Source organism: Delphinapterus leucas, chromosome 5 (genome assembly GCF_059928025.1).
Source record: "Delphinapterus leucas isolate spDelLeu-1000000601 "Yukka" chromosome 5, BTC_Dleu_Yukka2, whole genome shotgun sequence".
NCBI classification, from domain to species: Eukaryota; Metazoa; Chordata; class Mammalia; order Artiodactyla; family Monodontidae; genus Delphinapterus; species Delphinapterus leucas.
Window position 1 is genome coordinate 112,643,331 of NC_143133.1, and position 17,804 is coordinate 112,661,134.

Sequence of the window (17,804 nt, forward strand, 5' to 3'; positions counted from 1 at the left end):
ATTTAACTTTAGCCATAAAAATCTCAATTTAAGCCATTTTGGGGCACGGCTGTTAGACTAGATAAAGCATGTTGAATCTGGAATTACCCGGCAGTAACAGAGTCTGGTTTTGGTTATATTACAATTTTTAATATATGTTTTATATCACAGGCTAGAGAAAAACAATTCAAGTAGGCAAAATTGTCCTTAGAACTATATATCCTTTGAGGGTAATGAACAAAAGCTTTTTGTGAATGTATCATTTTAGTGAGTAATGATGTTACTTATTTTCAGATAAGAACATTCTTCGATTCTTCTTCAATCTTGGTGTAAAGGTATTTACATTTTATCATTTTGAAGTTACTTGTTAAGTTAATACGGTTTTAAATTATTACCATTTAAATAATCTTAACTCTTATCCTGTTGGTCAATAACCTAAGGTTTACTAAATCTCATTATTTTAAGAAGTAACATTTTCAGTACCGTATAGTTTGATTTTGGTGGTGATTGCAGCTCCAGTATTTGCTTGCTTTTTCTTTTAATTGGCAGTGGTTTAACCCTGTGAGTATATTCGGGAAACAGCCTAGTGGAAGTGCTCCTGTGAGGAATTAGGTGAAAGGGCTGGGTTTGAAATTCTGCTCCTGCACTTCTTATCTGTATGGCCCTGGGCAAGTCATTGAGGGTGTCTGAGCCTGGCTGTCTTCATTTATGGAACGGGGAGGATGCTCTTCTTCTGTCTGCCTCAGTTGCTTGAAAGGCTGAGAGGAGGCCACCCGTGGAAGGTGGAGCTCACTAGCAGAGCAGAGCTCCCTGTGGGAGGTGATCAGCCTGGAGATGGCTTGTCTTAGAAAGGGCTGGAGAACTCGTGTTGTCTGCTGTCTTGGATTCGTTTCTGTGGGTTCTAGACTGTTAATACGTGAAATGAAGTGCCCTACTGTGTGTGGCCTATGGACCAGTTCATAAAAGGAGACTTGATTAATTTCTCCATCTGCTGCATTCATGCGTAGTTTATATTTATCTAGCTAATGTTGACTGTAGCTGATTGGTTAATTAGCCAGTTGTCTGGTAAATTTTTCGTCGTGTTTTGGTGTTTAGCTGAACCTCTTGCAGGGGAAGGATTTGGAGTACTTCATTTTCGGTATTTATCCTTATCTGACTAGAGGTCTGACTTTAATCCTTGCAGTTGGATTGCTCTGGGACCTCTTCTGACTGTGGAGTCCAAATGTTGGGGGTCACCTACTTCTGTACCAGCGTTTTCATGGTAGAACACGTCTAGACTAGGTAACTAGTTGGCACGGGGTCACACACTGAGATAGTGGTAGAGCCAGAACATGAATGAATGCAGGTCAAGCTAAACAGCCAGTGATCGAGAGACCGGAAGTTGGAGGCTCAAGTGCTTGATTGATGGTGGTTGTTTCTGAGATCTGTATCACCCCAGATTACTTCTGTGCAGTTAGATCTAAAGGATGGAATTAATGATCATGATAATCTGTAGGTGGGTTCATTACTCTGTCTCCTTTCAAACCTCTGTGGCGGGACTTGGAGTTGGTTTCAGGGTAGGAGCAAGGAATGGAGTCTCATAGCCGTGACTTAATTTTGTAATTCCTTTGCATGTTGTGTATCAGAGTGATCTAGTATTTGGACTGCAGTTTATGGTCTTTGCAGGCATGAGAAACTTGTCTTGATCCCACTCTGAACTTCTCCCCGCCCCCCGTATTGTTTATCTTACTGGTTTTCTTTGTCTTTTGTAGGCATATAGTTGCCCTATGTGGGCCCCGCATTCTTACCTGTACCCTCTGCACCAGGCCTACCTGGCAGCCTGCAGGATGTACCCAAAGGTCCCTGTCCCCGTGTACCCTCAAAACCCTTGGTTCCAAGAAGCTCCGTCTGCTCAGAATGAAAGTGACTGTGCCTGTCCAGACGCGCACTTCCCCGTGCAGCCTGAGGCCAGTGTTAACGGTCAGATGTCACAGGCAGAGATTGGACCCCCGACGTTTTCTTCAACCCTGGTTATCCCTCCGTCTCAGGTGTCTGAAAGTCACGGACAGTTGTCTTATCAGGCCGACCTGGAATCTGAAAACTCTGGGCAGCTTCTTCACGCTGAGTATGAAGAGTCGCTGAGCGGCAAGAACATGTTCCCGCAGCCATCTTTTGGACCGAACCCATTCTTAGGCCCGGTTCCCATCGCACCTCCTTTCTTTCCTCACGTTTGGTATGGGTACCCTTTTCAGGGATTCATAGAAAATCCAGTAATGAGGCAGAATATTGTCCTGCCCTCTGATGAGAAAGGAGAATTGGATCTGCCCCTGGAAAATCTGGATCTTTCTAAAGAATGTGCTTCAGTTTCAGCAGCAGACGAGTTTCCCGAGGCTGGAGGTGAAGACACCCATCCTCTCCCTGAAGCCAGTGTGAGCGAGCACGGAGGCCAGGTGGAGCAGTCATCCCAGACACCTAAGGCAGACCTGGCACTGGCTCCCGTCCCTCCTGTAGCAGAGGGAAAGGCTCGTCTTCCCACTCCGATCCTAAACAGAGAGAGAGAAGCTGTGCCTGTTGAACCTGAGCCTAAAAGGACCATTCCGAGTCTGAAAGAAAAACCAGAAAAAGTGAAAGATCCTAAGACTGCTGCCGACGCGGTCAGTGGGGCCAGCTCTGTGGACAACAGGGTGCCGAGACCAAAAGAAGAGAGCTCAGAGGATGAAAGCGAGGTGTCTGACATCCTGAGAAGTGGTCGATCCAAGCAGTTCTATAATCAGACTTACGGAGGCAGGAAGTACAAAAGTGATTGGGGCTATTCTGGTAGGGGGGGCTACCCTCATGTGAGAGGGGAGGAGTCCTGGAAAGGGCAGCCAAGCAGGAGCCGAGATGAAGGTTATCAGTACCATCGGAATGCCAGAGGACGGCCCTACAGGGGGGATAGGAGGAGGTCAGGGCTGGGAGACGGCCATCGCGGACAGCACACTTGATGGTGTTGCTGCGGCATTTTAGAGCAGAAGCCCTTTCTTAGGTGGAATGTTTCTGAAGTCTCTGAAAAAAATAACATTAAAATAAAAACCCAAATTGGAACTCTCTCCTCCCCTCCCCCTTTACCCTCTCTCATTCTGGACAGGAGATTTTGGATATGCGTTTAAGGGGGCAGGTGAATTCCTGGTGTTGCCATTTTTCTTCGTTCAAAATCTGTGACTGCCCCCATAAAAAGTAAGAAATAAGTTTGTTAAAGTATTTTTTATAAACAGCTTAATATAAAACATTATAGATTTAGTGTTTGTTTTTTTCCTTATATAAGTTTAATTTTCAAACGTTGGAAATGTGTGCTTTATAGTGTTTACTAAAGTGACAAAATACATCATTTGACACACTATAGATTCCAAAACATAACATTGCACCAAATAGAAATGTATATTTTATTATGCAATGCCTTAGTCATAAACTGGGCTCAAACAGTTCTTAGCCTAAAACACTGTTGTCTTTTGAAATGCTTCCAACCCAAAGGCCTTTCATCTCAATATCTGTCAAACTTGAATAATGTCTTCTCTTTAATATTACACTTAAGGCAGCCTATTAACCTGTGTCTTAGAAATGTTGTATATAGTTCTTTTAATATTCATAGGGTATATTTTTGAATTTTGGTGAGTATTTGTTGAACTTGAGACTGCATACAAGAATAGATGTTTAAGAAATAATAGGAAATCTAATGAAATGGCTGTTTCCACCAAGAATTCTTAGCACTGGTGTACATATCATGGTGCCTACTCGAAAGAAATGTAGATGCTATGCATTTTGAAAATAATCTGCATCTGTTAAAACTGCAGAAGTTTTTTAATGCCACTTTAACACTAATGCACTGACAGATTTAAATATTTTGTGAGAAGAAATGTTAAAAATTTTTAGCTTGACAGGTTTCTATAGAGTTACTGTGTTTCATTTTTCCCTTTGCACCACACTCAGTTATGTGTACCACTTTACATTTGCATGTTCAATTTGTCATGGCTGGAACTATTGTACAAAAAAGGATGATTGTGACTTTGAGCTCTTTTCTAGAGGATGCTGCTAGACAGTGGATTTGTTTGCATTTAATAGCTTGTCACCCCTTCGGTAACATGTCTCTGATTCTGCTTCCTTCCAGTCTCTTGCAGTATTCACTAGACTTTCCCTTTGCATGTTGCACTCTGTTCCCATTTGGAGATTTGATTCTCTGAATTAACACAGTATTCATTCATCTGTGTTACTATGTAAGAATAACTGTAGCTTATATTTCTTATTTGTACATACCAATGTGAAGTTCTACCCTTTTTTATGTTCTGCTTTGATCAGGAAGTTTTGAGTGCTATGCAAATAATGTAGGAATTTCTCTTTGCATGCCATGTGTAATATACCTAGCCAAAAGTAGATTCTTTTTTTTTTTTAAAGCAATTACTTTAAAAGCAAATACAATTCACTTGAATTTGACAGACTGAAGCAGATGAGTTTTCTGGGTTCTCTGATAACCTGCGGGAATGTTCGGATGCCAGCTAGGCTCAGTGAATCTCCACTGTACTGTAATAGTGGTTGTTTACCTCTGTGTTGTTTTCATTACCTGATGTCTTTGTAACTGCTGATTCGAGTAGTGGTTAGTGTGTAGATGTTTTGTAACATAGGATTTTAGAGAGCACTTTGAAAGATAACATTTTATTATGATGGTGCTAGGTAAAAATTTGTAAAGACTGGGATGGTTGTGTGGAAAAGAAAGAAATTCGTGAGAGAACCTGTTGAAAGGACTTTCTGTTGTCACCTTCTAAGCTAGAACGACTGGGGAAGGTACTGCTTAAGCAATTTTTTTCTTAGTTAACATCAACAGTTGTTATGGAATGAGAAGATGAGAGGGTCCTCCACTTTCAGCTCATGCTTGTATATGTAGGATTAGCTTACCTGATAATTTTAGTGAAAATTACATTAGATATAATAACCAGATTTTAAAGTTCAATGTAAGTTTGATCTCAGGAGTCCAAAAGATATCGCTATTTCCTGTCTCCTTTGTTTTATTGACTGGGATTTGATCGTCCCAGTTTCTTCTCGAAATGTTTAAAAATTGGATAGGAAAGAATACTGTTTATTTCTTCATTGTCGCTCTGTCTTACCTCAGTTGAGTAACAGAATACTCTGTAGTTCCTGAAGGAAATGCCGATTTGCTTCCTGTTTCCCATACTTACCTCCAGGACGTGATGGAAACAGTGCTGAAAGAGAACTTTAGCAGTTGGTACTTTACTCAGTGACCTCTGGAATAAGAATAAAAGAACTGACTTTGGATTATTAGTTTTAAAATTATCTGTCTTTACGTGAAGGTCAGTTTTGTTTTTTTCCTTTAGGCTTGTTATCAATATATCAGTCCAGGGGTTTTGCCTTATGCTGAGGTCACACTAGGGCCAAGCAAGCTTTTGTCCTCCTTCGTTTTAACTGAGTCGTATGGTATGTTGACATGAGATAAAATGTTTCCGAGAAAAGCTTAGAAGTGAGAATCATTTGTATTTTGAGTTGGAAATTATGGAACTTTATTATGATACACATTTTGAAGAACAAATGTTTAGGATGACCAAAGCTCACCTGTTCTTTTCATTTTAGTTGCTTTTGCTAAACTTGATTCCAGCCCCTTTCCTTTTAGCATTGTGTGTATTTCTCTTCTTCATTTCCTCTCAGATAAATCTTCAATTCTTGCTCCACATACCTGTTGGTGGCAGGATGCTAGCATCTGTGTGGTCCTCATCCTGTTTCCTGGTAACCTGTATGTTCATTTTCATGGCTGACCTAAGCTCAGACCCTGCCTTGGCCTGGCAGGAGTAGGTTTTCCCTACTGATACTTTATCGTATTTGATGCAGACTGTATATATTCTTGCAGTGTGTTTCCTTTGTGACTCAAGGTTGAATAATGCCTGTGAACTGCAAACTCGTTTATGATTGACTTGGTGCAATAAAGTTCCTTTCTAACCGTTTCTGGTTTAGAAAACATTCAGCCATCCTAGAAACTAGCAATATTTATTTATGCCTCATTTATTTTACCTTAGTCTTTCACTTATGGGTACTAAGCAAGGTCCATTTTAGTGTAGCTGAAGAGACTACGTATTTGCATATTTGGCTACACTATTTCTGTTTACTGTATTTTGCTTCCTATTTAATGTCTAAATGCTATTGTGTTGTTTCCAATCTTAATGGCTCAGTTCCAGTGTATCAGTTTCAAAGAACTAAGGTTTTGCTACTAGCGGCAGCCACTTACTCTCCCACTAATTGGGATTTCCCACTAATTTAGGTTTTTTCCTCCCCTGAAATACAAATTTTAGAAAAATCCTACAAGAGGGATGGGTGCATGTCTTAATGCTGGGAAACAGTGACTTTGGGGTTGAATTTACTTGAATGGATTAAAAAATTGCATTGTTACAGAGCTAGAAAAAAATTTATGTATGAAAAATGATAATAGCCTTACACTGAGTACAAATAATACTTAAAGCATGTGAAGATGTGATCATTTGTGATGTTACTTGTAAAAAGAAAGTATATATACATCTTTTGAAGTGTTGAAAGGAAAATAGTACTTTATATTCTTTATCATATCACTTTTTGTAAGTGTTGAATATATTCCTGTTTATTTTTCTATGTTCTGTTTTGTAGCCTTAAGAAGTGTTTCAAACATATCTGAATGTATAAAATAAGAGTAAATGCCCTACATGGTGTGATGCTGCATTATATATAAAACTGTGTGCATATATTAAATTTTGTCTCTTGATTCTGCTTGTGATTCTTTGGTTCTAGGGCTTTAACCGGGTAATATAGCATATAAACCTTAAGAGGAGTTTAAGTAAACTCCTAAAATTAAGAGTTGTTTGCCATGGTTTTTACCCAGTCAGAAAATCTAGTGTGTGTGCAATTAAACACCACCCAGGGTTTATCATCTGTGAGGTAAGTGTTCTTTTCCCTACGTTACATATATAATAAAACGGAGGTCACGCAACTAGTAAGTGGTAGAATTTGAACTTGAACCTAGTTCTGAGTGGTTTGAGAGCTAGTCCTGTCATTTTTCTCAGCAGTCAATAAATGAAATGGGGACGTGTAGAATAATAATTTATAAATGACTCCTTTTTTTAAGTTTAATAAAACACTGAAAGTTTTATTTGAAAATGGAGGTAGCAAGTATACTTAAATACTTTGAAAATCCAAGTTTCTTAAGGCTGTATTTCTTCGTTAAATCAAGTCGCCTAAGAATATTGCTAGTCAATACTCATTTAACCTACTCTGGACTGTCTCCGAGTGGCTTTCTCAGGAAGCAGAGCCTGAAACAAAGGCTTCATTCAGCACAGGGTTTGAGACACAGGTGACTTAGGTGCAGGGGCAGCAAGCTGGGAAGGGGTATCCCAAGTCCTATAGGCCAGTTTGGGGCTGCCTGAGAAGGTGAGTGAACTACCACAGAACCTTGGAGGGATCAGAGGGAGAAAGGAAGGAGGAAAAGGGGGAAGCATTTCTCTGTTAGCTGTGTTGAGTGCCAGCACCTCTTCCCACGGAGTTGATAGGGAAGAAAACAAGCAAGGTGTCTGCTGATGCTGGCTGAAGCCCTTGCAGAACTGGCCACTCGATGTGGATGGATAAGGTGAGACCGGCTGACCCGTGGGCCACAAGAAGTGTCCCATGCTGGGTTTCTCTAAAAGTTTTCAGAGAAAAGCAGATAATGGTCTGCTGCTCATTTTGAGTATATTTGTTTTACTTTCACTTGTTGACTCAAGTGCAGGTCTAGGGAATGATGTGAGAATGTAAATGAACTGCAAAAGAGAAAGTAAACACAACTTCCCTTCACGGACCATAAATTTATAAGCTTTTCCAAAAGTGAATCATGCACTCCTCAGAATGGTGAAGCTACAGTTGTTGGTATGAACATCAAGAGTTTTCTAGATCCTCCGAGTTCAAAAAATTCTGTAAGCTAGTTTCATTTTTAAAAAATAAATTTATTTATCTTTGGCTACGTTGGGTGTTTGTTGCTGCGCGCAGGCTCTCTCTAGTTTGTGGTGAGCAGGGTCTACTGTGCGTTGCGGTGCACGGGCTTCTCATTGCGGTGGCTTCCCTTGTGGAGCACGGGCTCTAGGAGTGCAGGCTCAGTAGTTGTGGCGCTTGGGCTTATTAGTTGCTCCGCGGCACGTGGGATCTTCCTGGACCAGGGCTCCAATCCGTGTCCCCTGCATTGGCAGGTGGATTCTTAACTACTGTGCCACCAGGGAAGTCCACTAGTTTCTTTTAAATGAAAACCTTGGTTTTGGATTAAACGCCTTTGGGTAGAGTAAGAAACAAAGTAATGCTATGCCTATCTAGGGATGTGCCTGTTACTGTGTAACTTAGTTCTTTGCAATTTTCTATGATATGTTCAGAAATCGGGGGCCAAAAATGGAGACCAGAAACCAGAGGGCACAGACATGAAGCGACACTAATGCTCTGCTCCACGAGAAGGGACAGATGGTCATGGTTGCCAGTCTCATTAGCTGAAAACTTGTAGATACGGGAGACAGACTTGGGCACATGCAGGGTTGGGAGCTGGAACTATCCACTACAATCTGCCTGCATGACCCTTTCCTCTCACTAAGCTCTTCAGTGCGCATGCCGACTTGTCTCTGACCTGTGTTCTGGTTCACATGGATTTTCTTACCATTTTTATCATTACAGGTGCTCCTTTCCCTGGGAGCTGCCTCCTTCATGTAGCTCCCACCCAGAACTATTTCTCTTCTGAACCACGTGGTGCTCACAATACACCAGGCACTGGGGTTAAGGGCTTGACATGTGTGTATCTAAATGAATGAGTGAAATTACAGAACCAACTAAGTAGTTATCCATTCTTTCTACAGAAACACAGAACCTCTATGGCAAGTAGATTCATTCCTTCAATACAGTAGGCAAACAAATGCCAGACACCAAACTGCACAATGAATCTGTAAGCAAGAGAGAAAGCACTGGACGACTTCAAGATGCTATGGTGTAAAATTAGGTTAACTTAAATTACATAGATACACTTTTTGTAAAGACTGCTGCACACTAGGTTGACTATAAACAATTTATGTGTACAAAATTTAAATTCAAAAGGTAATGGGTGTATAATATATGTCTCCTTTATTCCCTATTCTTAACCATCAAGTTATCCTTCCCAAAAGCATTAACTTTCTTGAGTATCCTTTTGTGTATTTTAATATTTTGTATATTTTCATATAAACAGTGGTGTATTATAATAAATTATGTTGCACCATGCTTTTTTGCTTAGAGATTTTTTCTAATCAGGATATACTGAGCAGTTTCATTCTTTTCAAAAGCTAACATCTGCATTCATGTATTTGAGTTGTTAACATTTTATAAAAAAAACCCTTTTCCTTGTGTTAACAATTTTAAGTCCTTTTCTACTGCTATACAAAATTTTAAGTAACATGTAAATCTGTTTTAAAATTTTCATTTACATGCAAAATAATACAACTGATACATATTTTATCAGCAGTAAGTAGAAAGAACTGTGCTCTTATAATACAAATATTTTAAGGACATAATACAGAATCAGTAAATGAAAACAGCGTTTGTCTTATTTTATTCAATACATTTGAAATAATGATTCACAAATTTAACCTATCTTTAAAAATAGGCAATACTTATTTTAGTATAATCCCATTTATGTACAAAACAAACCCTTTACATATTCACAGGTAAGTGCACAGAAAAAAAGCATGAAAGGATATATATTATTAAACATAAACACTGGTAACATTTGGGAGGGTAAAATAAAGGGAAATCATAACTCTATTCCATATATTTCTGTAATATTTGAAAATCTCACAACAGACATGTATTTATGGATTACTCGGATAAAGCAATATTTTTAAAAGGCCTAATGGGGCTTAGTTAAACCATACTTTCTATCCACTGTTTGCATATTAATTAAAGCTTCTATTGTTTCAAGAAGCTCTAAAAGTTTGTTCAATAATTTCTAATTTTCCTAAACTCTTTTCCTCACTTGTAGTATAAGTTAGTTCCAGCTCAGCGCATTAGGCAGAAGTATAATTGAAAGTGGTTTTACACTACAGGTATCCCACTGTTCAAGAAATTTGGGTAAGTCTTTAGAACTCCAGCTACACACTATCCAAAACTAAGAAAAAAAAGTCAAATAGATAATATCCTTTATATCCAAACCTGGAAATGAATATATTTGGTACCAAGGGATACTCTGTATTGCTATCTGGGGACCGCTTTGCGTTAATGTTGCCTTTAGGTAAGTGGCTCACAGTCCTTGGCTGCCCATCAGAAATCTCTGGAAGTTTAAAAATACACAGATGCTTAGGGACCAACTCTAAAGATTTTGAACCTGTACTGTATTTTTAAAGGAAACAAATATTCTTTAAAATGCTTTTTCCAAAATCTTGATCAGTGATTACATAAAGGTATGTTTATAGAATGACATTACCTTGAGAATAATTACAGAATATAGAATCTTATGAAATGCTACATCTAATTCAGAGTAAAGTTAGGATTTATTTTTTGGGGGGGGGGTGTTGAAATGATTTTTTTGCTAAAGGTATTCAAAAGCACCAAAAACATTGTTAACAATGCTTAAGTCGGTAATAGTCTTTTCCCAGCAGTGGTGTTCTGTGGCAGATAACCTTCCTTTGAAAGTCTAAACACATTGACAATTTAATGCAAAGACTGAAAACAAAATATATATAATCCTGATGTTTATTTATCAAATTTCATCAGTGGCATCATCGACCGTCTTTTAAAATAAGGGCAGTTTCATTATAGTGGCATACCTGGCAAACCATGTAAGTACAGAAACCTTTTTCAAGATTTTTAAAAGGGGGCAACACTGGTCAGCATTTGGTACCTGTACACCTACTGAATATTTTCCCATACATCATGAAAACTTGGAGGTAATTTGTATAGCCTGAAATGTCTTCATTTTAGAATGTTACGCACAAAAAGGGCCTTATCAAGAACAGAAAAGTGGCATTTGCCGTATTCAGACTACAATTTAAAACACAACTGGCTTTATGTTACAGTAAGTAAATTATACTTCAATCTCCAGAGCATGTGGAACATAAAACCTGATCTAAGTTTTATATGACAAAAATCCCAGTAAATGTTTCTTTTAATAAATGGCTTATCGATATTCTCAGATTCACTCTAATCATCCAAGAAAAAGTAGTTTCCACTCTTCTTTTGTTCTACATCCTAAAAAATAAAATAGAGAAGCAACAAAAATCAACACCATTCTCCTATACGTAAGGGTAGGGTAGACTTTCACCTGCAGAATTACTTATCAGTGTTTCTAAGTGTCTATACAACCTCCTCTGCACTCACTGGCTGCTTCTGGATATGCCTGGTTCCACTACTTAAAGGCAAGATTACTATCTCTGCTACCCATCCCTACTGCCTGGACAACCTTTCTGCTGCACACCTCACACAAAATTCCATTACATAAAAAACATATAAAACTTTGTTATATAAAATACTATTTCCAGAAAAACTATTAAATTCCATTTTCATCATTTTAACTTTAAGCTTCTGGTAAAAAGGTAACACTGCCAGTTTCAGAACTGCCTATTACACAAAAAGTATATAAAAATAATTTTTCCCAGCACTGTTTACATTCTGGCCAGTAATGATCCAACTACCTACTTGCCTAGCTGCTTGCTCCCTTATTAGGATTGAGGTATGACTGTCTAGGATGAGTGGACATACAGAAAATGATAAGTGTACCTGGGGACTGAACTGTCTCTACCCAAGAAAACTACAACACAAAGTGTTTGTAATGCTTCAGAAGAAATTCTTATGGAAATTAAGCTGTGCATAATAAGTGTTCTAACATTTAGTTCCTCTCTTCTGCTTAATATGCTTTTCAAAACTGAGAAAACTCTTCAAATTTAATTTAAAACTTGCCATTTCATTATCCTGGCCAGAGAGTAAACATTTATAAACAAAATATACAGTGAAGGCTAAAGGCACCCAGATATTATGTTAGATGCTTAAGAATACATGATGTGCACCATGTCTCTGCCTTCTAAGAGGACACATTTTAGTAGCAAAGCTAGAGGAGTACAAATATGAAAGGACAGTATGTGTAACATACTTCTAAAGCTTCTAAGTATTAAGGACGATGGCTAGAGGGCCATGAAATGTAAGCAGCATTTTAAAGAGGCACTGCAGGGATACCAGAAACACAGAAATACTTGTTTAGCATTCATTTTTCTTTTTTTGAGAGTTGAAGAAATGACTTGTCTTCTAAAAAACACACATTTCACAGACTATATATCAAGTGTAGGGTGCAAAATTATTTTACATACTACAAAGAAAAAAACCACCACTGACAATTTAACTGACAAAATGTTTTTTCATTGTTTAGGATTTAATGCTCATTGAAGAAGTCTGTTTAGACTCTTAAAATATGCATTTTAATCATGTGTTGCTCTTCTGCGTGCACAAAAAGAAAATGTGTAAGAAATATTGATTAAGGTATTTGTAAAAACTTGTTTCAAGTGTAATCTTTCTGAAGACATTAAATGGCAAACTCAACAGAAGCAGTACAACAGTGGGTGCAACTCAAACAGACAATGCAGCAATGGCAGCTACATCACAATTGCTGCCTATCAGACTGAAGTATGCCATCAGATACTAAAATGTGAAAAACATGAATCTTAGAATTAATGAAATGACATATGATTTTAATGACACAGCCTTCAATTTAAAACATGCTTTTCAATTATTTACACTGAGAAGTTATCCATGATTTAAGGTAATTTTTCTACATACCTTAATTGAATTGAGTTTGTTTATTCTTGGCCTATAGTTGTTTGGATCTCTTCTGAATGTAATTTCAAGCTGAGACAAAAATTTATTCATGCCAGCCAAAAGTGTTTGAGGACTAGGGGAAAAATAAAATCTATCAGTTGTGATTGAATTTCACCCCCCCAGTTTAATTACTTTTTTAGGATGAAGAGTATTACGAATCACTGTTCCCTCTAATTCCCCAATCATAAGTCATCTGGATAACAGTATAGTCACAGTACATTATAAAGTCTATATTCAGAAATGTCTTTGCTTGGACTATGTAGTTTGTTTGGCTATATCTTTATGCAAAACAAACACAGTTTAAAGTGCTTCTGATCTGGAAAGAAAGTCAGCGAGAAGTACTGCTTTAGAAAAATAATTCGATTGAAGAATTTCAAATCTAAGATATTTAGGGGAGAAGAGAATTTAACAGAAAAGGTAATATTTATGTTAGAAATTAGGCACAAAGCAATATGTACAACATAATGGTGTTTAGTAATAACACCTTTTAAAATTTCTATACTTTATTCATCTTTTCTCACCCAAACTAGTTCTTAAATCATGTTAAGTCATATCATACATGTGGAACATTTTAAGCATTTTGTAAATACAAAGGGAGGATCACTATTTGCATAGCTTTATATAGTCTAAGAAATGTCCCTAACTCTCAAAGAAGTTATGTTATTTTCAGTAACTGATACATAAATTTTAAATAGAAAAAAAAAAAAAATTCTAAGAAGTTAAGTACTTCTATTCCTTGGATGAATTATTCAAATAGCAAATCCATTCCTCCCTAAACCAGCAAACATTATGTTGGAATCACATGAACTTGCTGTTTTTACAGGTCAAATGGCTGAGTATCAGGAATTTCATACAGTTCAACCTAATAAGGTTTCAGCACTAAAAGTGTAAAAAATTTCTCATAAAAAAAATTTCCCATAAACTAGTGTGAAAGTTCTTTATATTACAAGTACTCTCAATCAAGCCAATAAGGAAAAATGAGAGAAAAATGGGACGGAGGAGGTAAAATCATTCATTTTTAACTCTGCTGTACATTAATACCAGATATCTGGCGTGTAGTGAGCTTTACCACTAGCGGTGTAAATGGGGCAAATCATGCATCCAAATAATGAAACAGACAAAACTGAACCTGAAAGAAAAGGTGAGGGGCCCAAAGCTCCACATACTTATTCCCCTGGGTCAGGAGTTTACCATAGTCTAAAAAACGCTATTCTACCCAAGGCCATCCAGTACCGAATATGAATAATCTTGGGAGTTACAAAATCATTTCTAGGATTTCTGGTTATCTCTTTCCTTATTAAAAATGAAAACAGTATGACTAATGTCTATATGTTGATTGGAAATTTTAAAATAATTTTCTGGGGAGATTCAAGATGGCAGAGAGTAGGTGGACGTGGAGTTGATCTCTCTCCACAGATGCATCAGGAATACAACCATAGATGCAACAATTCTCACAGAACACCAGCCAAAAACTAGCAGAAGACCTTGGACACCGGAAAGGAGTATAAAGATCCCTGCATAACTGGGTAGGATAGAAAAAAAGAAGGGAGAAGGAGAAGAGGAAGCCAGATGGGACTGCATCCTGGGGTGGGGGAACTGAAGCAGAGGAGAGATTCCCGAATTTGGGGAAACCTCTATGACGGGGAAATTGATTGGGACAGAAGGGAAGCATCTGAGGCTGCTGGAAGAGGGTGAAGCTGCTGATCCGTAGCAGACAGGACAGAGTAAGAAATACACAGATGGCCCATACAGTGGCCCTACGTGACCCAGACTGGGACGTGTGTTCACAGGTGTGCAAGGGGGCTGGGAGCTGGTGTGTGGGGATTGGAAAACAGGCCCAGAGCAAGAAGTGCTGTTGGCTGTGGGAAGATGGACCGAGGGGACGGGAGGGAAGAAATCCGCAGCAGGGAATGCCTATGCAGGAAAACTGCACTGCCATGGAAGCAGGGCACTACTGATGAGTCCCACGCAGGGGGAGGAGCCATTATTGTAACCTCTCTCTCCCCACGCTGCTGCCTGCCAACGACAATAAAAGAAGCCCGCTCAGGGTTGGCTCTTGTGTGCTGGCTGCTGAGACATAAAAAAGCCCCCTCAGAGCTGGCCCTCATGTGCCTGCTGCCAGGTGTCGGAAAAACCCCGGCCAGGGCTGGCTCTCAGATGCCTTACGCTGGGCGCTGGAAAAGGCCCTCACTAGGGCCATATCTCTTGAACCCATGGCCGCCGGCTCCCCTGTGCATTTGGTGCCGCTGGGGCTCCCGTGATTCAAGCAGTCATGCCACCTCTGCACCCGGTCCTCACAGGGCCAGACCCAAGAGCTCCAAGGCAGCCTCAGGACCAGACTCCTGTGGGCAGACCACACGCAGAGGTGGGGATAAAACCAAAGCTGAACCCCAGGGACGGGGCGACTAAGGAAGAGGATGGAAAATCTTTCCACTGGCAGCACAAGCTGCAGATTAAATCCCCACGATCAGCTAGGAAGACCCTGTGTCTATGGAACATCTGAGTAGACCAATGAGTGTTCCCACAAATGAAAACAGTCCAGCTCTGGCAACTGTGGACTTTGGGGGCAGCACACGCAGGAACTGGGCCACATCAGAGCTGGAGGGATCCCCAGGCCCACAGAAGGTCCAGAGACCAGCCCAGAGACAGAGGAGGGGCTCCTGGGGAGGTGGAGGGGGGCTGTGGCTCACGGTGTGTGCAAGGACCCTGACAGCGGAGACCCCAGGGAAACAATTATTACTATTAATTTTATTATGTTTTGATTCATTCTGTTGTTGGTTCTAGCTTCTTATTTTGTTTTTGGCTTGCTTTACTTTCTTTTTTTGTTTTGTTGTTTTAGATTTTTATTTAGTCTTTTGGGATCTCTGTGTTTTACAACATTTTTTAATCTTTTTTTGGTATATATTTATATTTTTACTTTGCTTTTCTGTTGTTCTGTGTTCTTGTCCCGAATTTTTTTCTTCAATATATGTTTTTTAATATTTCCATTTCTTCTTTGCTTTTCTGTTGTTCTATGTTTTTCCCTTTTTATTTTACTATTTTCTAAATCATTTTTATAGGTTTGTTCGGTTTCCTTGCTTTATTATTCAGTGGGCACACTGCTTTCCTTTTGTTTTTAGGTTATGTGTTTTTGTTAGTATTAATCCTAATTGTTTGATTTCATTTTTGAATTCTTCTATTTGTCTGGTTTTTCTCTTGCTTTTTTTGTTTTATTTGGCTGTTTTTGTTTCTTTTACATGTGTGTGTTTCTGTTTTTTTTTGTTTAATTTTGTTTTTACCATTTCTCCAGGGTTTTGTCTTTTTTTTTTAATGTTTTCTATTTTGTCTTTTTTATATTTCTGTTTCTACACTGATTTTATGTTGTCTTCTTTCCCCTTTTTCTTTGGTTTCTTAATATCATTTTTGTCAGTTTGTTTTGTTTCTTTGCTTCATTCTTCAGTTGGCACCCTGCTTTGGTTTTGGGTTTTTGTCAACTTTCTTCTTAATTGTTGATTTTGTTCTTGGGTTCTTTTGTTTGTCTGGTTGTTCTCTTGCTATTTGCTTTACTTGGTTCTGTTTTTGTTTCTTTTGTGTGTGAGCATTTCCTTGTTTCTGTTTCTATTTGTTTGATTTTACTTTTTACCATTTGTCTGGGGTTTTGTTAAGACTTTTTTTTCTTTAAACCCCTTTATTGCCGGGACAAGCAACTTGCAGGGTGTTGGTCCCTCGACCAGAAGTCGGGCCTGAGGCTCTGGAGTGGGAACACTGAGTCCAGGATGCTGGACCAGTAGAGAATTCCCAGCCCCAGGGAAGATTAATCTCTGAGAGCTCTCACGGAGGCCTCTATCTGAATCCAAGACCCGGATTCACCCAACTGCCAGCAGCTCCCAGTGCTGGACGCCTCACACCAAACAACAAACGAGACAGGAACACAAATGCACCCATCAGCACACAGACTACCTAAAGCCATACTAAGCTCACAGACACCCCAAAGCATACCACCTGACACGGCCCTACTCACCAGAGGGAAAAGACTCAGCTTCACCCACCAGAACGCAGGCACCAGTCCCTCCCATCAGGAAGCCTACACAAGACACTGGACCAACCCCACCACCGGGCAGAGAACAGAAGCAAGAGGAACTACGACCCTGCAGCCGAGGGAAAGGAGACCTCAAATACTGTAAATTAGACAAAATGAGAAAACACAGAAGTATCTTACAGGCAAAGGAGCCATCTAAAAACCCACAAGACCAAATAAATGAAAAGGAAATAGGCAAACTACCTAAAAAAGAATTCAGAGTAACGACAGTAAAGATGATCCAAACTGCTGGACATACAATAGAGAAAATAAAAGAAACATTAAAAAAGGACCTAGAAGAACTAAGGAGCAAACAAACAGTAACGAACAACACAATAACTGAAATTAAAAACACTCTAGAAGGAATCAATAGCAGAATAACTGAGGCAGAAGAATGGATAAGTGACCTGGAAGACAAAATGGTGGAAATAATTGCCGAGGAGCAGAGTAAAGAAAAAAGAATGAAAGGAAGACAATCTCAGAAACCTTAGGACAACACTAAATGCACCAACATCCGAATTATAGGGGTCCCGGAAGAAGAAAAGAAAAAGGGTCTGAGAAAATATTCTAAGAGATTGTAGTTGAAAACTTCCCTAACATGGGAAAGGAAATAGTTACCCAAGTCCAGGAAGCACAGAGTCCCACAGAGGATAAACCCAAGGAGAAACACACCAAGACACATATTGATCAAACTAACAAAGATTAAATTCAAAGAAAAAATATTAAAAGCAGCAAGGGAAAAACAAAAAATAACATACAAAGGAATCCCCATAAGGTTATGAGCTGATTTTTCAGCAGAAACTCTACAGGCCAGAAGGGAGTGGTAGGATATACTTAAAGTGATGAAACAGTAAAACCTACAACCAAGGTTATTCTACCCAGCAAGGATCTCATTCAGATTCAACAGAGAAGTCAAAAGCTTTACAGACAAGCAAAAGTTAAA

General features: G+C 39.0%; 2 protein-coding genes across 6 annotated transcripts in view; one reads left to right on the forward strand and one right to left on the reverse strand.

The window, feature by feature from the left end:
- The window catches only part of OTUD4 (OTU deubiquitinase 4), a 42,351-nt gene extending 35,255 nt beyond the window's left edge, over positions 1–7,096 (forward strand). The window contains exons 19-20 of one of the 4 annotated variants that reach the window (XM_089912409.1): positions 274–314; positions 1,731–7,096. In XM_089912409.1, the coding sequence (XP_089768535.1) occupies positions 274–314; positions 1,731–2,942 (1,253 nt within the window). In that variant the 3' untranslated portion in view covers positions 2,943–7,096. The remainder of the gene's footprint in view (positions 1–273; positions 315–1,730) is intronic. The other 3 variants (XM_089912408.1, XM_022599627.3, XM_089912410.1) reach the window with 3 other exon arrangements.
- An 823-nt stretch (positions 7,097–7,919) lies between these two features.
- The window catches only part of ABCE1 (ATP binding cassette subfamily E member 1), a 37,749-nt gene continuing 27,864 nt past the window's right edge, over positions 7,920–17,804 (reverse strand). For both annotated transcript variants that reach the window (XM_022599628.3, XM_089912411.1), the window contains 2 exons: positions 12,766–12,877; positions 7,920–11,187 (listed from right to left, as the gene is read on the reverse strand). In XM_022599628.3, coding sequence (XP_022455336.1) covers positions 11,140–11,187; positions 12,766–12,877 — 160 coding nt within the window. In that variant the 3' untranslated portion in view covers positions 7,920–11,139. The remainder of the gene's footprint in view (positions 11,188–12,765; positions 12,878–17,804) is intronic.